This window comes from Phyllostomus hastatus, unplaced genomic scaffold (assembly GCF_019186645.2).
Source record: "Phyllostomus hastatus isolate PE091 unplaced genomic scaffold, TTU_PhHast_1.1 phas_scaffold_760, whole genome shotgun sequence".
Lineage (NCBI taxonomy): Eukaryota > Metazoa > Chordata > Mammalia > Chiroptera > Phyllostomidae > Phyllostomus > Phyllostomus hastatus.
The window spans coordinates 2,941,789-2,967,952 of record NW_025334040.1 but is presented as its reverse complement, the minus strand read 5'-3'; the positions used below and the strand labels follow the sequence as shown (position 1 = coordinate 2,967,952).

The window sequence follows — 26,164 nt, the reverse complement described above, 5'->3', positions numbered from 1 at the left end:
TCCCAGCCCCGCCTGTACCCTGCCCCTGTCCCCCTGGCCTGTATGTAGCACTAACTCTTCCCACTGTCCAGGGGCTCCTGGGAAATTGAGGGATGTGTGCAGGGCCCAGTAGCTGCTGTGGTCCCTTAGGCTGGAAGGGGCACCCTGGGCCCAGAGCCACACAGCTAGTCTGTCCCTGGTCCCTGAGGTTTGGGCCATGGGCAGGGTGGTGGAGGTGGGACAGAAGGCCTCTTCCTGGGGCAGGGTAGGGGGGTGAGGCCAGGGTGTCCTGGGTCCTACTTCCTGGCATGGACTGAGAAGGCCCCTGGCCTTCTGCTGGGTCCCTTCCTCTGGGAGACTCAAATCCAGCCCTCCTCCACACACTCACTGGGGCCAAAGAGCCAGCCCATTTCACAGATGAGGGCCCAAGGCTCAAAGGGCCCCCAGATTTGGCTTTAGTTCCCCTATCGGTAGAATTTTCAGGAAGGACAGAAGCTCATGAAGGATGGGGCAACTGAGGTGCCTGCAGTCCCCCCACCTCCTGGGTGCCCCCGACGAGAGGCCCAGTGGCCTGCGAGCCACACTGCCCACTACCACCCTAGCACAGAATTTAGAGCTGGACTACAATTGAGGAAGGAAGCAGAGGGGCCTGGAGGCCCCAAATCGCCTGAGCAGCCTGTGTGATCTTCCCACCAGCCAGGCCACTCCTCCAGGGCAGAAGCCTTGGAGGGGCTTGTGTCCGTGCCAGGAAGCTCAGCCAGGCCACTCTCGCAAGCCCAGGACCTGTCTTCCTGGGTCCCCCACATTTCTCAACACAAATTAGGCTGGAGACCCAGCTCCCATCCCTGCCCCAGTTCTGCCAGCTCACACTCGGGCACCAGCTCTGCATGGGCAGGTGTGGGAACGACTGGGAATGGCAGACAGAGTCCTTGAGCTCCTCTCCCCAGATCTGGAGCCACTTCTCAAATGGGTGACGGTCATGGCCACACTGGCTGCCATCTTTCAGCTCCCAAGGGAGAAGAGTAGCAAGCACCGTCACCCTGAAGAAGACCTTGTATCATTCCAGCCCTGCCCATCCTCTGACCAGGGGCCAGAGCAGTGAGCTGAGGTCACCCGGCAAGGGGGAAGCGTAGCCATATCACCATAGCGACAGACTTTCTTCATAAACATCCAGAAGCTAGTTTCCTCACCCGTCTTCTTAAGGTGTCCCATGACCGAGGGAGGGTGAGGCTGACCGGCAGGACCAGGACCAGGGCTGCACCTGGTGGGGGAGCTCCTGGGCCTCACCAAGGCCTGTCCAGGCTGAGCCAATAGCTTCAGAGGCTCCATGGGGGCACAGCAGGAGGGGGCCTCCGCATCCTGGTATGAACCCTTTATTGTGACTGCAGTGGGAACTGACCGGCCGGGGCCAGGTGGGAGTGAGGGACTCAGCCCCACTGGACGCTGGGCTGCAGGGGCCACCCCCCGGGTGGGGGTGCCCGCAGAGATGGAGGCAGCTCCTGGACTGGTGGCCAGCCCACTGGGTACTGGAAGACAGAGGCTCTGATGGGTTCAGCCCTGGAGAGAAGGAGAAGGGCAGAGAATCAGAGTGGAGCAGGCCCCCGGCACACCCTCCCCGCCATCCCGGCTGTAGGGAGGGCCAACCTTTCCGGAAGGCAGAGCCTCAAAAACATGCAGACCCTTTGAGCCAGCAACCTCACCTCTAGGAATGAGCCCAAGGAAACAGCAGGGTTGTGGGCAGAAACTGAGGTGAGAAAAGCAGAAACCACCTCAGTGTCTGGCTGGGGGGGACTGATGCCACGTATATGCACGTCCACGGCAGAGAATGCTATGCAGCCTGGGTACGAGTTACGGCAGACTTATATGCACTGATGAGGAAAGGCATCCTGATGTACTGTGTGAGTAGTAGCAAAAGCAGCTTATAAAATAATGTATATAGCATGATACTATTTTTGTTTAAAGATATATAACATATATAAATGCATAAAAAAACCTGGAAGACCGCAAAGTGTTAGCAGTGGCTCTATCTGCACAGTTATGGGTGGGGATTTTTTTTTTTTTACTTCTTTATACTTTTAAGAAAAGTTTTACAAGTCCGCAAGCCTTTGAAATCCAAAAAAAAAAATACCGTCTAAAAATTTTTTAGGAACCTCATTTCTCAAGCTACTCACTTTCCTTCCCTGTCTGGTCCACCATCCCTGGGACAATTTCCTGGGACCCCAGGGCCCATCTGAAACGCGCAGCCTGGGGCCTCCCTGTCCCGAGGAAGCGCGCTGAGGTGCAGAGACAACCTCCCCCACCCACTGTTCCACATTCCAGTCCTCCCGGACTTGACCCCCACTCGGGCTGCCGCTCCCAGGAGCGGGGACTCCGTGAGCTCATGTGGGAGCTCATGTCTCCCCTATGGGATTGGAGCTCTCAGAGGGTAGACACCAGGGGCTAGGGGTCGGGTCCATCGGGTCCCCCAGAGCCCAGAGCTGAGACTGGCACAGGGAAGCCACCTAGGGCATGTTTGCCGATGACAAACAGCAATGCTAACCAGGCACTCCTCTAGACTAGACAGCACGGCCTAGAGAAACCTTAAGAATCGCCATGCAAACCCCATTTTATAGATGAAGCAACTGAGGTATACAGAGTCAGGCACACTCTCAAGTGAAACAGTCCAGGAACAGGGGTAAAGGGCTGGGATGCAACCCACACGTAGGCTCCAGACATACACCGCCCCACTCCGGCTTCAGCTCCAGCAGCATCCAGCCCCACCCCACTCCCAGCCCCCGCTTTCAGTGAAGGCGAGGCCTGGCAACTCCTGGCTGGCTCAGAGGCCCAGTGGCTGGCCCTACGCGAGAGGTCTGGAGAGGACTCAGGCCTCCGAGGTGGAACTGGGCACTTGGGGCAGGAGGCCCAGGAGTTTGTCTCCCTGTACCCACCCAGGCTGCCCCTCTTGGGGCCTGACCTGAGGAAGCGCGCTGCGGTGTCTATTTGAGAACCTCAAATACAGAGCCTATTTGAGGACTTGGGGCAGCCCAGACACAGCCACTGGGGCCTCTCCTTGCACATGAATAGGGAAATCCCTGCTCAGCTGCTTGCTGCCTGTTGGAAAGCGCAGAAAGCAGCTCCCAGCATGATTTATGGCCCTGGGGAGATTTCATAAACTCCACCAGCTGCAGAGAAGGGTGGGAGTTGGGGAGGCTCCACAGTCACTGGATGGGACAGCCCCAGCTGCCCGCCAAGCCGGAGTTCTCTGCATCCTCCACAGAGAGGGTATGATCCTGGGGAGCCCCTTCCCATGAGCCTCAGACCCTCCCTCTAGAAGGTGGGACAGACGCCTGGGCAGCTGGGACTCGGAGCCCCTGTGCACCCTCAGGCCTCCCACCGGGAGAAGGGCACCCCCACGTGTGCTCACAGACGCTGGCACGGTGCCCAGACCCCAAGACACACGGGCCTGAGCCCCTGAAGCAGCCCCTCCAGCCCCACACAGAGCGGATGGGGACGCTGAGCTGCACACGTGGCACGGCTCTGCTCGCAGGTGCGTCCGGGCACAAGGACAGGAGCAGCTCTCGCTCTCCCAGTGAGGTCTCAATCAGAAGGACAGAGTCTTTGCAGGGTGCACGGGCCGCAACAGCAGTGCCTGGCCAGAGCGCGGGCGAAGGGGAAGGTTACGAGGGATAAAGTCACAATCTGAAGAGCCAACAACACGGGGCGCAGACAAGCACCGGCCTCGCCGGGGATTAGTCCGCTCGGCTGGGGCCGGCCTCTCCCGCCCTCCGCCCACTGCTCTGGGCACAGCCCTCAGGGTCAGTCTGTCAAGGGACACGGCACAGTGCGCCTGCTGGGGCCCCAGGGAGCCTCCCTCTCCCCTGTTCTGGAGGGGTGGCCTGGCTCACCTTGAGGGCTCTGCTCAGTCTGTGGGGTCTGGGCCCTCGAGTCTGGGTGGCCCCAGAGAGGCCAGGCAGCCACCGGTGTCCTGTGCTCCAGGGGAGGAAACAGACACCCAGAGAGGAACAGGGGCCACTAGATCAGTCCCCGTAGGTGGTCCATGGCATCGACACCCAGAAAATAGTCCTCCAGGCTGGGGACCCTGCTCCCCAAAATGCTCTCATGCAGGCCACATGTCACCCAGCTCCAGACCCCAATGACAATAATGCAAGCTCAGGGCCATGATGGGGAGGCCGGGGGCTGGAAGGGGTGATACCTTAGCCAAGCTTAAAGCATGAGTCTGACTTTGCCAGGTGTGGGAAGGTTGGGGGGCAGCGACAGGTGGAGGAAAACAGCATGCACAAGGTGCCCCTAACTCAGAAACACCCACCACAGCTAAGAAGCTGCTGAGCATCCAGGGGTACTGACATAGAGGCCCGATGGGACAGGCTAGAAGGTGACCCCCACAGGCCCGGGGAAGTGGCAGGGAAGCTCCACCTGAGGCGGAGGAGGCCTAGGAGGGTTTAAGCAAGGGCCAGGCCAGCACGTGTTTTAGAAGCTTGTTGGGCTGTTGTGGGAATGAACTGGAGGAGCAGAGGGGAGGCAGGAGACCGGGAGGGGCAGCCATGGCCACCAAGGAGAGCTTGGTGTTTGAAGGTCACAGAGCACCTGTTTCCAGGGCTGCCTAGAGGGGGACATGGGAAACAGTGAGGCGGGAGTGGGGGGTGCTGGCGGGGCTTGAATCCACCTGCCCCCTCCCCTGCAGGGGCAGAGCCCAAAGCTCTCAGGCCCAGGATTTGGGTGACATTTTTCACAAGACTAGCCTACAGGAGAGGGCTGAGAAAGAGGGCAGCGATGACAAAAGCAATGATAAAGGTTCCCTCTTTTCTAACAACCCTTTTTTCTCAAGGCTGGACAGATCTGCTCTGCCCAGAGAATAATTCACTTTGGCTCTGAGCCCTGAAGAGGCAGGTGGATGGCGGGCGGACATAGAGAATAAGTAAGTGGTTGCCGGGAAAGCAGGTCCCCTGGAAGGGGCCACATTGCGTGGACAGAGGGGGAGAGGCCTGGGGGAAAGGTCCGGACCCTCGAGAGTCTGGGGTCATCTCCAGTTGCAGGCGGTACTCCAGAAACAGGAGGGGGGTGAGAGGCCAGGGAGGGAGCATGGCTCAGGAAAAGCAGCGCAGCTGGACGCGCAGGTAGCTAATCCCGGGAGCAGTGCGGGGTCCAGCCGGAGGGCAGGGCGCCTCCAGAGCTCCCTGCGGGGCCTCCAAGTGGCTGCAGAAAGAAGTCTGAGGCTCAGACGTGAATCCCTGGGTGATGGTGGCCAGCCAGCCCCCAGGAGGTGCCCATATGACTCAAATCATCACCACGAGGAAGAAGGGATGTGACGCTCTAATATTTGAGTCATTTCCGTACTATATGTATTTTCAAGGTGGGGGGGGGGACAAAAAACTGGGCACAGATTTAAAACAAAGATGAAAAACAATGGAAGTTCATTGTACAATAGAGGGAAGTCCTCATCCCCATAGACCAGGGGTGTCGAACTCATTTTCACCAGGGGCCACATCAGCCTCGCTGTTGCCTTCAAAGGGCCAAATGTAACTTTAGGACTGTATAAATGTAACTGCTCCTTAACAGTTAAGCAAGAGCTCAGCGCTGCCGCTGGGTTGAAACAAGGTGCTGAATCGGATAAAACAAGGTGGAGGGCAGGATTCTACCCGCGGGCCTTGTGTTTGCCCCCTGTGCCACAGACTGTCCAACCACACACAGGCCAGGCCAGCTGCTGTCCCATAAAGCCACACCGCAGAGATAACTGGGTCTGAAGTGGGGTGGTCCCAGGTAGGGCAACTTGTACAAAGTCACAGGCAGCCAACGACACACCCTTCGGCCCCTTTCCCTCCCCTCCCTCTCCTCTCTCTCCTGGCAAAGAGCCCCAGGGAGCCCTGGCTTGAAGAGAAGGACCTGGGACAGCACCCAGCACATACATGAGGGCCCCACCCAGGGTGCTCCCCATATGTGTAAAGGGCGTACGTATGCAAAGAAATAAAGGACGCCCCCTCTACTTCTGAGCATCCCGAGTGCTGGTCTAGGCAGGAGCCCCTCCGCAGGGGAGCCCGGGACAATGACAGGAAGCCTGTTTTTACAACCCTGGGCACTCCCAGCTCAGCCTCCTCCAGCCATGCGGCCTCGGGCAAGTCACACCCTCCTGTGAGCCTCGCTTCCCTTCTGGCAGGACCCTAGAGGGGACACAGCAGAGACTGGGACACGGGGGATTCAATAACCACAATCAGACTCCTGTGGTCATGGAACTGGTGATGGGGAGTCAAGGAGGCTTGGCCTCCCTGCAGCCAGCGCAGACTCCGACAAGGGAGGAGCCACTAAGGCAGGGGGACGAGGCCCAGGAAGAGGAGCTTTCGAACGGTCGTGCCTCAGCTTCTGGCCAGACTTGGGGGCTCAAGAACCCCCAATGTGGCCCTTCCCTGGGGGAGCTCCGCTGGGGGCTGAGTCCCTGTCTGGCACCGAGGCTCCGGCAGTGCATGGAGAGTGTTCACCTTCAGGTCAAGGCAGGCTGGCTGGGGTCTTGCTCCCAGGGGACACGGAAGTGGGGGCCCACGGGACCTGTACCTGCTGCTCGGGGCTGAGCTCAGCCGCTTGGCTCTCTTCTCCAGCCAGTCCTCCAGACGGCCCTCGGGCAGTTCAGTGCTGTCTACAGGCCACTCCCTGGCCCGCCTCTCCTCTGTGGGGAAAGGAAGACAGAGGCAAGTGAGGGGCAAGTTCACCCCACCTGAATCCCAGCCTCCCACAACACAGTCAGAACCTTTCGGAACCTTTCCGAACCTTCCTGGGAGGGCGCGGGCTGGGAGGCCAGGAGCACAGCCTCTGGCCTGTCCCCACCGTGCCACCACTTCCCCAGGCCCACCCCTCTGGGCCTCACTCTGCTTCCCCATCGAGTGGAGGTAAAACACTGACTGTCTCCCACGCTTTTTCGAGCTGGACACAGGATAATGCCTGGGGAGAGCCTGGCCCTCAGGAGGAGCCCAAATCCAGGGTGCAGGGAGGCCGTGTGGGCTTCAGAACAGGGCAGAGCAGGATTCGAATCCTGGCTAAGCCACCAGTGAGGTCTCTGACCTGGGCAGGAGAAGCAGCCTCGGCTTTTCTGATCTTTCTTCTCATAAAACGTCCTATGTAAACCTTTGCTCACTAAGTTGAAACCAAGTAACCGGTGGAGTTCAAACAGGCTGGGTGTGAGAGGGCGTCAGAGTCTCGGGGGGCGTGGTGTGGGATGCAGCCTAGGGCCAGACAACCACGGTCATACTTGTGGACAGTGCCTGCCGTGGGCCCGGCCCTGGGCCAGCACTGCGCGTGCACCTACGCTCTCCACCTTCAAAAGCGGTCACGTCTGACAGGTCAAGGCTCTGCCCCTGAGAGATTAAGCCGTGTGGCAAGGTCACACGGGATGTGCTAGAGCCAGCTGGGGGCACGCCTCTGCTCCCGCCTCCCCCACCCTCCGGGCCTCTCCCGCCCTCCGGGCCTCTCCCGCCCTCTCTCCACCAGGGGTCATCTCCAGCCTCAGGCCCACTGGCCTGTGCTCTCCCCACCATGGACCAGTGATGCCCCGAGAGCCCAGGCTGGTGAAGAGCAGCAGGTACTGCCATGGCCAGGACTTGCTGGTCTGGCCACGGGCCTCGCTTCCACCTTGGGAAAGCTCCCGGAAACCCTGAGTTTTGCCAGGGCTGCAGCCATAGCACTGTCAGCTCCCCAGGGCAGGAGATTGCCCACAGGGTCTGATTGGTCAGAGGACAGTGAGGCCCCTTGGGGCACAAGGGCAAAGGCCAGGCTCCCCTAGACACTCTGGCTGCCACAGGGCCACCGGACAGAGTAAGCACGGCAGCACCCTAGGAGACCCCAGCTGGCCTCTGCCTCGCTTGGGGCCCACGTGAAGCCCTTCTGCCCAAGTGCTGGCCTCAGTTTCTCCCTCTGTTCAGGGAGGGGCTGCATGAGAAGATTGATAAAGACCATCTTAGTGGGAACCTCCTTGTTCTCCAGTTGGAGAAGTGAGAAGTGAATTTCCTAACGGCAGACACGCCAGATTCCAGGGGAAGCTGAACTTGCCCTTCCCTGGGACCACGAGGCCCAAGGATGCTGAGGGTGGGCAAGCTGCTCTCGTCACCCCCTTGTCCCCAGAGTGCAGCAGGGGCTCGCTGTGTGTTGCCTGGTTGAGGCAGGGAGGGAGCACACAGGTGAATGAACGTCAGGGTAGCAGGAGAGCCCACGTGGGGCTGAGGTGACCCTCAGGACTCCCTGAGAAGCCATGCCTGTCACTTTAAACCCAGCAGGGGGCACAGATGGGAACTCCCCTGCACTTTCTCCACTCATGCCTGGGGTGGTTTGGAGGCAGTTTCTGACATCCACCCTGTCACCCGGGGCAGCCCTCCGCCTACCCGCCATGGCAACCATAAAAGACGGGGCGGTAAGGAGGCACAGGGCAGCCTCCCCGGCCTCAGATCTTGCACACTGCCCCCAGCAGCCCACCCCCACCCCAGCCCCTGGTCCTGACCCAAACGCACCCTCCACCTGAATGCTCAGCTCCTGCAGGTCTCGCTCTGACATGTGGGAAAATCTGCAGTTGGGGCCAAAGTCGCACTGGCCTGCAAAGGGAAGACAGAGTTACTCGCTGCTCTGGCGGGGCTCCCACTGTGGGTGGAGGGGTCACTGAAGTTTTAGGGGCAAGGCTTTAGGGACTAAGGAGCAGCACCCCCACTCCTGAAGACAAACCTGACTCTCTGTGGCCCCGCCCACACGAGCAGCCAAAACAAGCTGTCTGGTCCATCATGCCTTGCTCATAACCCTTCCCTGGCTGGGGATCAAAACCCACTGAAGTCTTTTGTGATTGGGCAGCAAGCCTCTGCAGGTCTGGCTCTTGTCATCACCCTGTGGCCCCAGCCTCTGTTCCCAGCCCCAGCAAATGACATGCGGGTCCCTGAAAAAGCCATGCTTCCTCTCGCCACTCCAGGCCATGGCCCGTGCCGTGTCTTCCGTCTAGTGGCCTATCTGCCCATGTGGCTGCAGAGCAGCTGCACTGCTCCCCAGAAAGGGGAGCAATGGCAGCTTTGTACCATTAAAGGAGGCACCAAAGTCCAGGGTGGCTTTCTGAAACTCAACTGAGACGACCAAAATGTGTCTCAAAATATCAGAGGACTGGAGGTGTCCTAGGCCAGCGCAACAGACCAGAGGCATGTTCACGTTAAGGGGAAGTCCTTGGGGAAGGCCCCATAGGGGCAACACCATCCCCTGAGGGAATGCGCCTAGATTCCCGAGGTCAACAGCAGCACCTCTCCCCAGTGCTAAGTCCCCTTACACACTATGTCAGTCACCATGGCCTTCATCTTTGCCTTGGCTGCTAGGAAGCTCAGGCCCAAACCCTCAGAGGGTACACAGGACCTCAAAGCAGGCAGGGAGGAGACTAATTTTCCTGGCTTTGTCTTCTTTTTATCTGTGTCTGCTTCCTTCATTTACTGAGGTTTTTATCTCTTTAAACTATATGCATCGCCCTGACCACTGTGGGGCAGTGGGTTGGGCATCGCTGGCAGATGGAAAAATTGCCAGTTCAATTCCCGGTTAGGGGACAGGGTTGCAGGCCAGGTCCCCAGATGGGGGTGTTCCAGAGGCCACCGATTAATGTTTCTCCCTCATATCAATGTTTCTGTCTCCCTTTCTCCCTCCTTTTCCTTCTCTCTAAATATAAATAAATAATGAAGTAAAAGAAAAACCATTGTATATGCATCTTTATTAGGTGGGTATTGAGCAGTCACATCAACACTTAGCATCCTTGGTTCCTATTCTGAACCTTCTTGGCACCATCAGGCCTGTCACTGTCTCCAGCCCTGCCTGCCGGGAGGGAGGACGGGAGGGAGGACGCAGCGGAGGTCTGGCTCCCGGGCTAACTTAATCCGCCAGTCTATTACTCCCGTCAGTGTCTCCTGGATTTGCACAATCTGCCAGTGCTTTCCTGTTCCGGCTGAGCTGATAAAATCGCATTCTAGGTCTGAAGAACTGAGGACAAGCTCCCAGAAGCCCTAAGGCGCAGCCCTAGGCCTCAACTGAGCAGTGGGCTGAGGCGCCAGGGCCAAAGAATGGGTTCAGGATGGGGGCCAGGCTGGGGGAGAGGCTCTGCAGAGGTCCCAGCAGGCCAGGCAGGGCGTGCTGGTCCCTGGAGGAGGGGGAGCTGAACTAAGCAGAGCACTTTACCTGTCAGTAGGAACTTCCTGCAGGGCCGCTTGTTCTGTTCGTCCAGCAGGATGGCAGCTGCATCTGAGAGGAGAGAGCGGCTGGGTTCAGACCCAAGCTGCACGCAGGTACTTCTGGAAAGAGCTCCCTACCCATGAAGGAGTGTAAGAGGGGAAGGCCACAGATGGGGGTGCTGGGCAGAGGGACCCCGGCTCCAGGAGACCTCAACCCCCTCACTACCCCGCCCAGACCCAGACAAAGGCAAGGACCGGTTTTAGGTTAGAGGGTCTGAGCTTTGCACAGTGGAATCACCTAAGGGGTTGTTTTTCTTTTTCTTCTTTTTTTTTAAATGCTGGTACCATAAGACTTTTCTGCCCTGTCTTTGCAACTTCCTATAAATCTGTAATTATTTCAAAATAGAAAGCTAAAAAAAACCCCCCCAAAACTCCTGGTGCCCAGGAAGCTCACCAGTAAACCCCAGGGCCCAGGCACTGCTCCACAGCCGAGGCTGCAAAGTACCGCTCTCCGCTCCCCTCTGCACACTGGCTGTGGGCCCTCAGCACCAGGGCAGTCGCCGGCCTTGACAGGACCTGGAAATGACCTTTCTGGATGAGAACCTAAACCCTGGTTTCCCCTGATTTTTCTTCTACCTTTGTTTTCATGGTATAGTTTTGTGTACTTCTTGGTAGGCAAGGCAAGGAATCAATTCATCGAAATCTGTAAGACATGTGAGGAAGGTGCGCTGACTCACTGCCCTGATGTCACCTTCGAGAAGGCTTCCCCACATGTACAATGGCAGGGGAGGTCTCACCTGGTGAGGCTGCTGTGACAGCAGACAATGAATGGACCAGACTTGGCAGGGGGCCGAACGTTCCTATACCTGATGCCACGTTAGCATTGCTGGGAAGGTGGGGTTGGGCATGGCCTCAGCATCAGGTTCCCCAGGTGACGCTAACTTTCAGCTAAGAATGAGACCTTCTATAGTGGATGATCAACAAATGGCAGCAGTTCTGATTTCATTTCCTCCTCACACACCCACTGAACGCTACGAACACCCCCTCTGGCAGACGGGAAAACTGAGGTTCAGACAGGGAAAAAGGGCACATGGTGAGGAGGCGGCAGTGAGGGTTTGAACCCTGGCATGTGAGTCTAAAGCCCCCACCCTTTCCCGTGTGGCTGCTCATCCCCTGGTTTCAGGGTGAGTAGCTGGCTCTGACGGGGGCTCCTCCCTTCCCCCCTTCCCCGGGGTAGCTGGTGGCTGGGGGATAGGGTGGGCTGCTGGGGTCAGGAGTTGGATATCAGAGGACTCACTCCAGGGGTGGCCTGGGGGAACGTGGGTTGGACCAGCGGGGTGGGGAGGGGTCCACCTGTCAGCACTGGGCTTGTCAGACTCAGTCCAGCCATCTGACGCCACAGAAATTTCCGGGGGAGGTGGACTGGTGGGACCATGTGGACATTACCCAGGGCCCCCTTGGGGGTTGGAGCGCTGAGGCTAGCAAGCCTGCACGAGGGACCCTGGCTGGGTGGCTCAGTGCTGGGAGAAGACTTCCAGGCTGCCCAACATCTGGCGGGCGGTGCTTGAGCCCAGCTACACGGTAGAACCATCAGGCGGCTTTTAAAGAACACAGAAGCCCGTGCCCATCCTGCTCAGGCTCTGCTTTAATTCGTCTAATGGGGAAAGCATGAGAATTGTCAGAAGCTCCTCAGTGAGTCTGAAGTGCACCTAAGCTTGAGAACCCCGGGCCCAGGCCCCACACAAAGAAGCCTGCGCTCCTCCACCTCGTGTTCAAGGCTCCTCGTGATCTGACCCCATCTGTCCTTCTCGCTCCATCTCCCAATATTAACACCTGCCTCGGTGCCTGTGTTGTTTGCTCGTTCAATTAGACGTTCATCTAACAAACATTTGCTGAGCACGTCCTGTGTGCCAGGCTCCGTGCCAGGACGAGGATTTAGTGGAGAACAAGTCAGGCCTGGTCCTTCCTTCCAGTCCAACAGCCACACTAATCCACGCGGATGGACAGGGGCAAACAGCCAGCGCAAAGCCAAATGGCCTGACCCGGCCCCAGCGGTGGGGCGGGCAACCCGGAAGGCTCTGCCTGAGATGAGGCGGGAGGACCGGCAGGGCGGGGGGTGGTGGGCAGGGAACACAGCGGGAAGGGCACGTCTGTAGAGGGTACAGTAACTGCAGTGACCAGTGTGGCTACAGCTCAGAAGGAAAGGTCAGCAGGGCATGGAGGCCTGGGTAGGACAGGGGTTCCACCCGGAATACGCCGCTGTCACTGGGCATGAGGTCACTTAGGAGAGGCCTTGCTTTGTTCACCAGTAAGTCTTCCGAGGCTGTCTGGGAGCTGAGGGCATGCCCGGGGCTTACCCGGCTGAGTGCTTCCTGGGCGTCGGCTGGATGAATGAGCCAGGAGATACGGGGCCTGAGGCCAGCCCTTCTGCGGACCCACAGGTACCTTTCGTACTGAGTGAACCCTCAGTGCCATACAGTAAGCTCAAGAGGACTGAGATTACACGTCCCTGGGAGTTGGGTGCTGCTGGTATGGCTGTTCAACGCCTGATTAAATTAGGGCCACGCTGTTAGTGACACCTTGGGACTGACCCCCAGAAAGCCCAGCTCCAGGGCCTGAGCTGATCCGGACCATGGTCAGCACTCTGGCAGGACAGAAGTTCAGGGACTTGTCCGTGGATGTGAAACCAGGAGCAGAGCAAGAGTTGAGTCCTAGCCCAGGCTGGGGTACCACATGTTCCCCCTGCCCCCCAAAGTCTGCACTGTGCGGTCGTTTGGGTAAGCTGGGGCCCTGGGGAAGCCTCTTAAGGAAGTGGAAAGAGCTTGTACGCCAGCTTAGGGTCCCAGGGTGGAGCGACCCACTGCTCTGGTTTTCAAAGGTGCCGCCTGAATTAGGGGGCCCCAGCCAGCCCAGGGCCCTTCACAGATCTGTTCCAGGACTGAATGTGGCTGGTGAGGTGAGAGGATGCTAGGAATTCAGGAGCCCTGAGAAGGGGCTCACCTGTTTCATCTTTTCTATGAGTAACACAACAGCCTCTGAAGATCAGCCCTGGCCCCTCAGGCCTGGCTGCTCTCCGCTGAGAGTCTGGGACTGGGGGCAAACACCAGGGTGACCCTGAGGCCCAGTTCCATGCCAGACCACAGCCCCCGCTGGACTTGGGGGACAGGGTGTCTCTGCTGGCACCAGGGTCAGAGGCCTGCCAGGCACCTAGGAGGCCCCTTTGCCCCCAATCCCAGAGCCCAGCAACAGCAACCGTGTCTGGCCTGCTGAGCAGCCTGGCCACCCACCCTCATCTGAAATGGGGCGAGTCTGGGAGAGCTTTCAAAATATCATGCCTAGGCCCATCCCAAACCTGCCTCTGGGGATGGGGTCAGGGGATCAGCACTTTTTATTTCAAGGTCTCTAGGTGATCCCAACTCCAAGGACTGAGATCCTCTGACTTAGAGAATTACTGAGAAAAGCAAATGACAAAACACGGAAGGCACCTGGCATGCAGCAGGCACCCAATAAATGCTCACTCCCTGCTTGTGAATTCTGAGTCACAGACCAAGGAATTCTCTCTGCCTCACCTGCTCCTTCCCTCTCAGCTGCTGGAACTAATAACGCCCTCCGCCCAGAATGGTGTGGCTGGCTTTCCCCCGCCTTTCAGCTATTGGCTCACACATGGCCTCCTGGGAGGGGCCTTCTTCCTGGGTCACTTGTCCCCAGAGCCTGGCACGGTGGCGTCTGAGAACCGAGCCCTCAGTCAAGACCCCTGGGGAGAGGCGCTCACGCTCCAGTCTGACCTTCTGAGGCCCCCCTGCACGAGGGGCTGTGGGCCCACAGCGCTCCTGTGTCTGAGGATGAGGAAGACCAAAGAGCAGGGCTGTCAGCCGGGCCGCTGGGTCAGCGAACACCCACCTCGGAACATGTCGTACCAGGACTTCTTGGCCTTGAGATGCTGCAGCCCGTTCAGGTGCTTCTTGCGGTTGTGGAGGTTGTCCTGGAAGGAGCGGTCGCAGTAGTCGCAGAAGTAACGCTTCCCCATGGTCACCTGCGCCAGGTGCTGCCACTGCCTGGGGGGGCCACAAAGCACTCATTCAGAGCGTGGAGGAGACGCCACGCACCCAAGCCCACCGCACACCACCCTGACAGCGTGTTCCCTGGGGGCCAGGCCTGCGCTGTGCGAGGAAGGCCTTCCGGACGCGCTCTGCCTCGGTTAAAACTCGCCGCAGCCTGTGAGGAGCCACGTGGGCCAGTGCCCGGGAGGCCTCACTTCAGAGGGATCTTGGAACAATTTTGATGCCCAGCCTCCACCCCAGGCCAGTTAAAGCAGAGCCGGAGTGGGTGAGGCCCAGGCACCAGTATTTTTAAAGCTCCCCAGGAGATTTTCACAAGTAACCAGTGAACCACCACCTCACACCCCAGGCCGGCTGCCCCCTCCACGCCTCCGACCTCCTCTCGACTGCTCTCTCCTTACCCCTTCTCTGCTCCTCACACACGCCAGGCACAGGCCCACCCGCCGGCATTGCCGTGCTGTTCCCTCCGCCTGGGTGCTCTCGCCAGGTACCTGCCAAGCGTGCTCACTCGACTCCTTCGATCTTTGCTCGAATACTACCTTCTCAGTAATCTACCGTGACCACTTCATTTAAAACTGCAGAGCCCTCCACCCTCTACTTAGCTTTCCTTATTCCCTGCTTCACTTTTATCACCTTTAAAACAGTAAGTCACTTGTTAGGTTTACTATCTTTTCTCCCAGTACGAAGATAAATGCTTGCAGGCAGGGATATTTTTGTTTTGTTTATCGCTGAAGCTCCAGCACCCATAGTGGTGCGTGGTACCTAGCAGGCAACCAAATACTTCTTAAATAAACAAATTAATTCTCATTTTCCTTAAGGGACAACTGAGGTTCGGAAAGAGGACTTGCCCAAGGTCACATAGTTGGTATGCAGAAGGTGAACCCTGGTCCCCTAAAATCCAGCTCTTCCACAGCTAGCTCAGTGCTTAGAGAAGTCAGAGGCTTGGGTAGAAATGCCAACAGCGTCCCAAGGAGATTGGCTAACCTCTCAAGTGGCAGGTCCCCAGCCAATCACAGAGGAAGGTGAAAACTGAGACCCTGAAACATTCTTATTTCCCTCTGTCTTAAGATCCATGGAGGCCACAGCTGCCACTCTGGGCCCCGGAGGTCTGCAGCCCAAGGCAGAGGTGAGTCTGCGGCTCTCGTGGTGTCACAAGGCCGGGGGAGAATCCACCGGGGCCATCAGGTAGGATCTGCATGGGCTGAGCCCAGACAGGCCCCTCGCCCTTCGGGTTCTGTATTCCGACCCTTCCTCTCACAGAGCAGGGTCCCGAGGTCCAGAGGACAAAGACAGGTGACTTGCCCAAGGTCATGTGGTAGCAGCCCAGGGTAGCAGCCAAAGCTCCAGACTCTCATGATCAGGCAGATAAAGATAGAACTGGGACCTGCCCCACAGGCTAGACAGATGGGGAAATGCATCTTGTTAAGAAGGGACTGGAGGGACACGAGACACACAAACCCCCTGGACAGTCCAGGAAGCCACACGAGCTGACAGGGAAAGCTGCTCCTGCGGCAGACAGGGACAGCAGCCATTAAGTCAAGGGCTGTAATGGGATTAGGAACAGACAGTCATTTAAAATGAAAACATATAAAATCTCTCTGTTCTCCCGTTACTGCTGAGAAACCGCATCCCAGACACATGGACTTGATATATTAAATTTGGCAGCTCTAATATAGCCCATCTTGCCAATAAACTTATAGGAATTGGATTGAAATCGTAACAGATGAACGTTTAGGCTGAAAGCTTAACCAAGCCATTCATGAAGCTTGAGGCTCCAAGGAGCTGCTGGCTCTGGAGAGTAATGGGAAGGGGAGGGGCAGAGCAAGGGGTGCCCCTCAGGAGACTGAGACACGAAACACTGGCCCTGCAGCAGACTTAGCTGGACCAGGCCATACAGGGCACTGAGCAGCCAGCTATGTGACCTTGGGCAAGTCACTTTCCCTCTCTCGGCCTCTGCTTTCACTGTGGGAATGAGGCGGTGGGTCTAACTGGTTGCCTGATTATTTGGGGAGTGGTACAGAGAAGTTTGCTAACCCCAATGAACTAGTAACAAAAGCACTAGCAGTACAGAGGCACTAATAATGTTCAGCACTGAGGAAGGACTAAATAAATATTACCTACCACTTGATTTATTGTGCACCTACTATGTACTGGCACTAGATTGAAAGCTTTATAAGTGCATCATCTCAGGACAACCTCTGCAGTAGGACCTATGGTTATACCTTTTCAAGACAGGGCACTGAGGCTCCAGTAAGTGAAGTGACTTAGCCAGGATCATGCCACCAGAAGGCGGCGGAGCTGGGTTTAGAATCCAGGCAGGACGGCTCTACAGCCCCTCCCAATCACTCATGCAACTCTCCTCCGGACAAAGCACGCCGACGACAGCTTTCCTTTATGAATCACTCACTATACCCCCAGGACCACATGGTCCCCAGAGGCTGGTGTTAGAATCTCACTCACGAATGAGGAAACTGAGGCTCAGAGAGCTGCCGTGAGGTGCTCCCGGGAGGGCACGTTGAGGAAGGGCAGAGTAGGTCTCAGGGTGCCCGGGGCTCGGGTCTGCTGAGACAGCCTCCCACCAGCCCACTGGGAAATCAAGGCTCAGCAACACTCGGACCCAAATGATAAGCCCCCTAGGGCTGGGTGTGTGTGTGTGTATGCGTGTGTGTTCACGTTTTCCTTCTCTCGCACACACACAGTGGGGGGCAAATCAGCCCCAGTGGAGGGCCGCAACAGCAGAACGGCCCAGCATGCCTTGCTGTGTCCACCCTGGCCACCCCTTCTGGCACAGGGGAAGCACTCAGCCATCCTGAATGGGCCAACAGACCCCCACAGTCTAGTCCCAGATCTGCCAGGTGACGCTGTGACTCCGCCACTTGCCCTCTCTGGGCCTGTGTCGCCGTGTGTGAAGCAGCAGGCGGGCAGCTCAATCAGACCATCCTAACGGCTTCTCCAGACCATCCAGGTTTAAATTCGGGTTTAAAACTACTGCTTTCTAACTCTGCAATCTCGAGCAATTAACTTCTTCTTATGAAAACTGGGAAAACAGCAGTGCCCAACTCAAGGGTTGCTGGGAATCAAATCATCCACATACACACTTCAAGCAACACAGGGCCTGGTCCACAGGCCTCGGAAATGTGTTGGTTGTCCTTATCATCATCAGCAGCCTTCAAAAAGCCTGCTATTTTAGAAAACACAAGCGCAGACAAGGAACAGGATGCCACTGCCCAAGTGAGCAGCTGGTACGTATCACAGATGAGGTGAGTGAGGTCAGGAGAGAAGTGAGTGCACAGAACATGGCAGAGGTGGGACTGGAACCTCGGCCCCTGTGGTGGGCCCAAATGCTTGCTCTTCACAGCAGTTCCGCAGAGCCCCCCACTGCTTGGGGATGGTGTCAGGGGAGCAGACAGGCTCCAGAGGACCAGGGCTGCCTGCCCGCCTCGCAGGACTTCTCCCTGGAGGCAGAGTCCCCTCCCTGGGCAGGAGCTGGCCTTCAGCAAGGTGACCTCACCGGGCATCACCCAATTCCGTCCTGCTCCAGTGCTTTGGCACACATCAGGACTAGGTGCGGCTGCAGAATCACCTGGAAAGATACAGCGCCCACCGGACACACAACTTGGCGAGCAGACTCACCCCTCAGCCAGGTGCCCTTGCACAGGGCACAACCGTATCACTGCACTGGCAGCCCCGAGTGGGAGGTCAGGGAGAGGGGATGGGGACAGCTGGACATTTCTGATGACGTTCAGATACCAGCATGGGCTGCTGACTAAGCTGGCCTTCTCTGCCGTGATTCATCCTCATCTACTGAGGCTGGTGTGCTCGGCAGCCTATGAGCAAGGCCCTGTGCGAAACATGGAATAATCTGGCCCGCTTCCTTGCTGGGAACACGGGTGGAACCACCCGCTCAGTCCCGGGGCCCAGGTACATGGTTGCAGCAGCATTTGCCAGGTGACAGAATGGCTCCTTGGGACAACCCAGTGGGGTCACACAGGTGTGGTTTCGAGTCCCAGCTCTGCTGGGTGACCTCTAGAAAGTTATTTCATCTCCTTGAGTCTGTCCTTAGCTATAAAAGGGGAGCCCCACTGTTGCCAGGGACTTACCAAGGTAGTGGTAGGCTAAGGTGCCTAGCATGGAGTTCATGCTCCAGTGGAGGCTGTTACTGTTGCTGCTGTTTGTTGTCCAGAAGCCTCATCCCCTCAGCCCCCTGGTGAGCACCCCCTGACCACCTGATTTAAAACCGCAGCCAAAGTCACAACTGCAGGCGCACACCAGTGCGGGCACTTCCTCCCCGCTGACAACCTGCTGTTTCCCACAGGTCATCTCGCCTTCTCACGGGCTGATCTGCTGCCACGTGTGGCTGCCTCCCCTCTAGAATACAGGCTCCATGAGAGCAGAGAGTTCTGTCGGTCTGTCCGCACCCAGCATCTGCAACAGGGCCTCGCCCACACTACGGCACAGCTGCTGGTGGAAGGAGCCTGCAGAACCCGAGCTCTCCCACCCTGTGCTCACTCACAACATCTGCCAGGCCCCCTTTCCTCAGGATTGAATCTGGGGACAACGATGGGGATGGAAAGAGGAGACCGTGAGAAGAGAGACACACATGGCCCCAAAGGCAGGTCTCTCAGTGCTGCCACCGCCCACCCCATGGGGCTCCAGCCTCCAGCGGAGCCCCCTCTACTGACTGAGACCACACCTGGCCACCCCGTGGCTCCCGACTTCAGTCGTCTGGGCTCAAGGAGGAGATTACCAACCAGCTGAGAGACACTCCGGGACAGAAGGAAGAATAAAAGAGAATGGGGGTGAGGGAGGGTGAGGGAAGACACCTTCAGATTTGATTCCTGCGTGCTGGGCTTCTGGCTTTCATTCTCCTATTTAATCCTCCCCGAGACCCTCTGTATCAGGCGCCCACTCACAGATGTGGACACAGGTTCAGGAATACTACTGATGTGCTCAAAGCCAAGGCTGGGAGAGACACTGATAACGGTCATTGCTCTTCAGCCTGAGCGCTGCTGGCGGGCCAGTGGCACCGAGGACCCTCTCGCGAAACCTGCTGCTCACGTGAGGCCGTGTGCCGGGGCCCCACAGCCAAGGTGCACCAGAGACAGCACTCACTCACGCTGGGGTCTGGCTGACCCCAGAACCCCTTCTGTCCCCATCTCCCTGCTCCGCTGAGAGGCCGCCGTGGGGCAGACATTTGTCCTTTGCTGATATTCTTGGTTCCTTTCATCGTGTGCGTCTCAGGTACAGAGCTCGCTTTGGCAGAGCTCGCTTTGGCAGAGCTCGGCTCTGGCCGGGGGCTGGGCCACACATGGTAATTACCCAGGACTTGTGCTGACCACATGCAGCCCTGAAGCTCACCTGCTGTTCCTTCTAATTATGGCACTGCCAGACCCCAAGTCAACAGCAAACCGCAGCCAGGGGATGGCTTTATTGCACACCCACTAGGAGCATGGCAATGTCCCAGCGCCACATATGCCTGCCGTCTGGAGTAGATGGCATCAGAGCTGCCCTGTGGGGTGGCCCACAGATTGCCCACTTATGACCCAGCTCCAACAGAAGTGCCAAGAAGACCCAGATGTCTTCCCTGGTACGAGTCCCAATATGTTAGGGGCCTCCCTCAGATGCCCCGGTGTTTGTAGCTATCACACGGCTTTCTCATCCTGACCTCCCTCAGCTCTGCCCCTTGGAATGAGAAGCCATCACCTTACTCCCAGGGGTGTCAGGCAGTGGGGGCCCACGCCAAGCAACTGATAACTCGGCAGGCCTGCGAGAGGGCCAGGGTCCAGGGAGGCTCTGCTGCAGGGTCCACAGGCCCCACTGAGAGAAATGCTAGTCTAAGGCAACAGACGGTGGACTGGAGAACAGAGAGGGGGAGAGCTGGCGCAACGTCACAGAGATCACCGAGTCAATCCCTTATGCTAACCATTCAACCGGGTCTGAATCCCATCCCCGCCACTCTCGGGCTGTGAAACGCTCAGCAAACCACTTAACCTCTGAGCCTCATCTGGAAGATGAGGGTAATAATCCCACTTCCTATGATTACATTGAGGATTGAAGCATGCCTGCCAGGTGCTTAGCACAGTGCCTGACATGCCGACGGTGCTCATTTGTGGATGTGGCGGCCAGCCGTGGCCCCAACGATACCCCCTCCTCTTGTTCGTGCCGAGTGTTGTTCCCTTCTAAGCTGTAGCAGAGTTCTGTGTGACTAAGAGAGTAAAGCAGAGATGACAGTATGTCACTTCGGAAATCAAGTTATAAAACACGCTGCGGCTTCCATCCCAGTGTCTCCCTCCCTCCAGGCCCCTGCTCTGAGGGAAGCTGGCTGCATACTGTGGGTAGCGCTGCGGGGAAGTGCACGCGGCAAGGATCTGAAACCTCCTGTTACCAGCCACGTGAGTAAGCCTGGCAGTGGGGCCGCCAGCCCCGGTCGAGCCTTCAGACGGGCACAGCCCAGAGCTTGATTGCAACCTCATGCGCGCAAGTCTGAGAACCACTCAGAACCACTCAGCTCAGCCACTGCCAAATTCCTCACCCTCAGGAAGAGTATAAGATAATGCTCGTTGTGTTAAGTTGCCAAGTTTTGGGGTAACTTGTTATATAGCAACAGCTAGTGAACGCACTGGAAGACATGAAAAAACTAAGTCGCTTTACGATCCATGATGGCTACAGACTGCCCTGTATCCAAAAACCAAAAAACAAAAAACAACCCCACTCCTGAGTTAAGTCAAAGGAACCCCTGCACCCTCCCCACTCACACACGCACAACCCCAGATTCCACGGGTCCCTTTGCGCCCACTCATTCACCAGCCAAACATCTGCTGAGCACGTCCTCTCTGCCCAACTGGGATTCCCCTTTCATGACACAAAGTCACTGTCCTCACCAGAAGGTGCACTTCTTCGCCGGGGGTGACTGACAGATGTGCCCCAGTAACAGCACTAGGTAACAAGCTCTGTGCCAGGGGGTACCCAAGAGGGGCCCCGAATCCAAGAGGGAATTCCTCCAAGGAAATGATCAGAGATGATCTCAAAGATCTAGGTACCAAGGTGGTTGCCACAATGCAGCTTGTCCTAAAGCTGAGATGTAGATGCCCAACCGTAGAACAATGGACAGTTGGGCGGTGCTCACCACATGCACAGCAGGCTGCCCAGAGTCCTGAGCGGGTAGGGCCAGAGGCTCAGTGACATGATGCACAAAGCCCCTTGTCCTCACCTTACCCTCAAAAAAAAAGAACTGTGGCCACAGCTGGCCAGATGCAGGAGGAGGGCATGAGCCATATCTGGTTGATGGAATACCACACAGCCATTAAAGATCAAGACAAAGGAAATGATTCCTTCATATGGACAAATGTTCACTCCATATTGCTAAATAAAAATGATTCATTATCACAACAGTATGTATAATATAATGGCACTTTTTTTAGGAGAAAGAACCTCCCACCCCAACACATACGCATGAAAAGATTAGAGCAGACACAAAGTATTTGCTGTGGTTGTGTCTGGGTAATAGGGTTACATGTAATGTGGTTTTTTCATTTTGTGTTTTTCTATTTTTCTGCATTGAGCATGTATTGTTTTTAAATCACCCCCCAAAATTCCCTTAAAAAGTGGGAAACTATTCCTTCTTCTGTAGGAGATACCATAGATGGCTCCGGTGGCCTGGCTCACCAGGATGACCCTGGAGAGGGATCTCAGGCAGACCTTTCCCCAGCCCCCAGCTGCAGGCTGACAGTATGTGCCCTGGTTCTAAGCAGACCTGGTCCATAAAGGTCAGCTGAACCCAAATCGGGCTCCAGGGAGCTGCAGGCTACAGACACGGTTTCTCATCAGATAGTTACAGGTCCCAGGAGGCTAGAGTTTCCAAATAGGAAAAGTAAAAATAGTCTGAAGGAGGCTGATGAACCAGATACCCAGACTCAGAACTGCCTGTGCCTCCCTCTCCCCCTCCTCCGGGTCTGGGCTCCAAATACCACCTGACCCTCCGTTACCACCATCACTGCTGCCCAATCAGATCTCTCCTTCTTGCACCTGGACCAACCTCTGCCCCCGCCCCCGCCGCATTTACCCACCCTGGGCATCATCAGATCAACCCTCTTAAAACAACTCCTGCTCAAAATTTTCCATGGCTCTCTCTGCGAAGCTTATTAAAAATGAAGTCTCCTGGAAGCTCTCCAGAATTCTGACCCAGCACATCTGGGGCGAGGGCAGAAATCTGCATTTGAACCAGTGAGTCTAGCACCTGTCCGTAGGTACCTGCTAAGAAACCAAAGCGTAGGGGAACAAGCTTCTGCTCATTGACCTCTCCATTCCCTGCATCCAAAGGCGGCCTCCACTCGGGACAGTGACTCCGGGTAGACACAGCCCCCGCCCGATGTGTGTCCTTGTCAGAAACTGGTCAGCTTGCTGACACGGTAACCCCAACTTGATTGGCATGCTACACATAATTCACTGGAGTGAACAAAACTGTTTTCTTACTAGCTATGTGTGCTGTCACGCTTCAGGACAATTTAGAACTGCAAACAGAGGGAGCAATATAAATCAAACTCATTGTACAGGGTGGAGCAAAAGTGGGTTTACAGTTGTTCATGTGGAAAATAATACAATAATTACTAAGTAACATACAAGAATAAATTCTGTGCTTTGCATACTCACAACTGTAAATCTATTCTGCCCCCCACTCCGTATATATGTTCCTGTCCTGAATTTAGTAAGTCTGTGGACATTTGGTATTTAAAAGTATCAGTGACATTGAAAAGAATTTGACATGTTGAGTATATGACGCATAAGCATTGTGATTCCAATTTAAAACATAGAAGTTAAAATATACAGCTAGATAATTGATAAATTAGGTCAGTAATTAATATTACACTTGGGATTTTAAACTGAGAGGTTATCAGTGGTTGGAAACACTATCAGGATTACCTGGGGTGCTATAAAAATACTAAAGGTGCCCCCCATGTCCTAATTTCATGTCAGAGATGTATTTTTTTTAGCTTTGTGGGCTGGGAAACAGTAACATAAGAGAATTTGACTGTCTATTAAATGCACTGAACTGTGCCCAGAGATGAGGCTCAGTTGATTGGAGCATCATCCCATGCACTGAAAGGCTGTGGGTTCGATTCTCAGTCAGGGCACAGATCTAGCATGCAGGTTTGATTCCCAGTTGGGGCGTGTACAGGAGGCAACCAATGGCTGTTTCTCTCTCATATTGATGTTTCCCTTCTCCCTCCCTTCCTCTCTCTTTTTAGAATCAATAAATATATATATATTAAAAAATAAAAAGGTACTGAACTGTTTACAAGAACTTAAAATGCACTGTTTATAGGCTTAATTTATTAGGTTTTCTAGTAACTGTTTAAGTACCCTGGGGTAATTATGCTTGCTATGTTATGTATCTGAAGTACTTAAAAAGAAAATCAAATACATTACATTTATAAGTGGAATTAAATGTGTAAGGGAATGCAATTAGGCTGTAAATAAGGCTGAATGTTTAAAGGAATTTAGTTTGTTCAACATTAATCAAAGGAAAAGTTCAGGTCATTTTTCTCAGTTTATTTATAGAATAATAACTTCAAAGTTGAATTTGATGACTTACAGAAAATTACATTTTTAAAAATTGTTGCTCCAAAATGAATTAACTAAAGAGACAAAATAAAACCAAATAAAACAAGCCACAGCATTACTGTCGGTGGTCTTCTCCACCCATCTCACCAAGTCCTCCCTCCTCTGAACTTCCCATTGGCCAGATTTGTTGTTAGCAAGATGTAAGTATTCTTTCCCAGAATCTTCACAACTTCCTGTCCCAATGGGCTACTAGGATGCTTTGCAAACAGAAAATAACCATAGTAAGGAGAACTCATTGTGGATGTATAGCATTTCACTTTTTTCCTCCCAGTCCCCTAATGACCGCTAGTTTTACAAGTCAGAGGCAGACCCAGGCCTTGAATCCAGTCCCTGGTTTCCAATGCCACACCTGTGCCAATGGGTTTTATCTGTGGCCCAGGTCTCTCCCCGGAAAATCAGTTCCAAATCCCCATCTGTCCGCAGACATCTCCACTTGATGTCTAAGGGGCAGCTCAAATTTAACATGGCCAAACAGAACTTGAGATCATCCCCATAGATTTTTAAACTGTTGAGATCAAAACTTAGTGCTTGATTCCTTTTTCCTGCGCACCCTACATGCATCTGTCAGCCTGTGCTGTCTGTCCTACCACCCCAAATACCTCCCAAATCTGACTGTGGCCAGAAGTAACTGAGTGGATTAGCCATTGTGATGGAGGGGACCACAGGCACGTTTTGGAACTAACTGCCTGCAGAGCTCAGGCCGTAGGTCCTTGTGGAGCCACAGCAGACAAGTGCTGCCTGATTTGGCTGCTTTCTTTGCTCATCTACTGCCTTTCAGATAGAGATTTGCTTATCCTGTGGTAAGGAGGGAAAAAAAAAAAGCAAATGCCACAAGTTTGAGAGGCAAAGAGTGGTGACAGAGGAGCCATAAGTGGAAGTGGGGAAAAAATGAAATAGGGAAAAATAGAATTTTGTATTTAAAACACATTCAAAACAAGGACATCCCTGCCCTCAATATACCACATATACATAGATATATTTCTCATTTTCACAAGTATCTTGCCCCCTTTCTCAAAGTATTTTCTTAAAACAACATATACAAGAAGGACCAATTATTTAATACAGCCCATTTCCAAAAATTAACATTTCCCCTAAAATACAAAGATAAAACAAAATTATACAACTAGGCAATGAGGAAAAAAAAATCTGATCACTACTCTAATCCAAACCCTAATCTAATTTCACCATCCTGCGTCAATTGACCCACCAAGATAACTTCCCCTCTTCAGTCCATTCTCCAGAGAGCAACCAGAATGATATCAATAAAATGTAAATGAGAGCACGACACGACCCAGCCTAAAACCCCTCAGTGGCTTCCCAGTGCAATTAGAAAAAACAAGGCTCCTTACAATAGGGTATAAGGCATACATGCGCTGACCACAGCCCACCTGTCATAGCCCACTCACTCTACTTCTTCCTCTCAAACAACCCAGGACTGCAGCAGCCTCAAGGCCTTTGCATCGAGGTTTTCCTTGTTTGACCTGCTTCTCTTCATTCGGGTCTCCTGTTAAGTGTCATCCTGGGGACCTTGGCTAAAATGACACCATCACCCCCTCCCCAATCAACCTGTCTTCGGCTCTTCAAAGCATTACTTGTTTGTCGTTACTGCTCCTCCCCATCCATCCACACCCAGCAGAATGAGTACTCCATGAGCAGTTACTTGTTCACTAAGTCCCCGGTGCATGGTCCAGAGAAGGCACTCAAAAACCACTTGTTAAACGGCCCTAGTACTCCAAAGCTCTTACTCTTTCTATTCTTAAATAGGGATTATGGTGTCAGTTTTCCTGCCTTGCAGGCCAGGGTTCTCAGCTCTAAAGTCCAGGTATGAGGGATGTAAGAAGTACGAGCAGGACTGCCCCTTCCCCTTAAGCCAGGCAGAGGGGTTAAGCCCCCCAGGACCTGACTTTTGCCACAGGATCCAACTGGGATCCAGGGAAAGTTGGGATTGACAGAGGAGACAGGAAGAGAGATGAGCTCGGGACCCAGATGTCAGGACCCCTCGCTGCACTAGCCACTTCCATCCCGTTAAATAGTGCGGCCCACCGCGAGGAGCGCAGACTTAGAAAAAGAGCTCAAGTCTTCCAGTGATGGGAAGGAACCTAAGACTCGACTCTCGACGTCTGGCCAAAGAAAGTACCTGGTTCCGCCCGGACCGCTGGATATGAGCTCCTCCTCCTGGGTCCCTGCGTCGTGAACTGCTTGCTGGGATTCGTAGTCCTTCCTTGGGTATCAGTCCTTCCTTCCCAGAAACCTTTGGGAATTAAAGTTGAAACCGGACACGGGGAGGTGGAAGTAGCGTGAGGGCTTCTGGGTGTTGTAGTTCGAAATAGTTAATCAGGAAGAAAT

At 55.0% G+C, this 26,164-nt stretch overlaps 1 protein-coding gene across 1 annotated transcript; it reads right to left on the bottom strand.

The window, feature by feature from the left end:
• Positions 1-244: 244 nt before the first annotated feature.
• ZMAT5 (zinc finger matrin-type 5) lies at positions 245-26,065 on the bottom strand. Its single transcript, XM_045826890.1, has 6 exons — positions 25,956-26,065; positions 14,040-14,194; positions 10,147-10,209; positions 8,466-8,546; positions 6,523-6,634; positions 245-1,536 (listed from the first exon to the last, which is right to left on the bottom strand). The coding sequence occupies exons 2-6, from the start codon at positions 14,164-14,166 to the stop codon at positions 1,407-1,409; spliced, it is 513 nt and encodes a 170-aa protein (XP_045682846.1). The 5' UTR covers positions 14,167-14,194; positions 25,956-26,065; the 3' UTR covers positions 245-1,406.
• Between the last annotated feature and the right edge of the window lie 99 nt (positions 26,066-26,164).

Excerpts from the sequence above, each read along its gene's own strand:
- ZMAT5 (XM_045826890.1), bottom strand. The coding sequence starts at position 14,166 with ATGGGGAAGCGTTACTTCTGCGACTACTGCGACCGCTCCTTCCAGGAC. Across the intron at positions 8,547-10,146 it reads CAGGAAGTTCCTACTGACAG|GCCAGTGCGACTTTGGCCCC; the intron begins GTAAAGTGCTCT and ends TTCCCTTTGCAG. Across the intron at positions 6,635-8,465 it reads GCTGAGCATTCAGGTGGAGG|AGGAGAGGCGGGCCAGGGAG; the intron begins GTGCGTTTGGGT and ends CTTTCCCCACAG.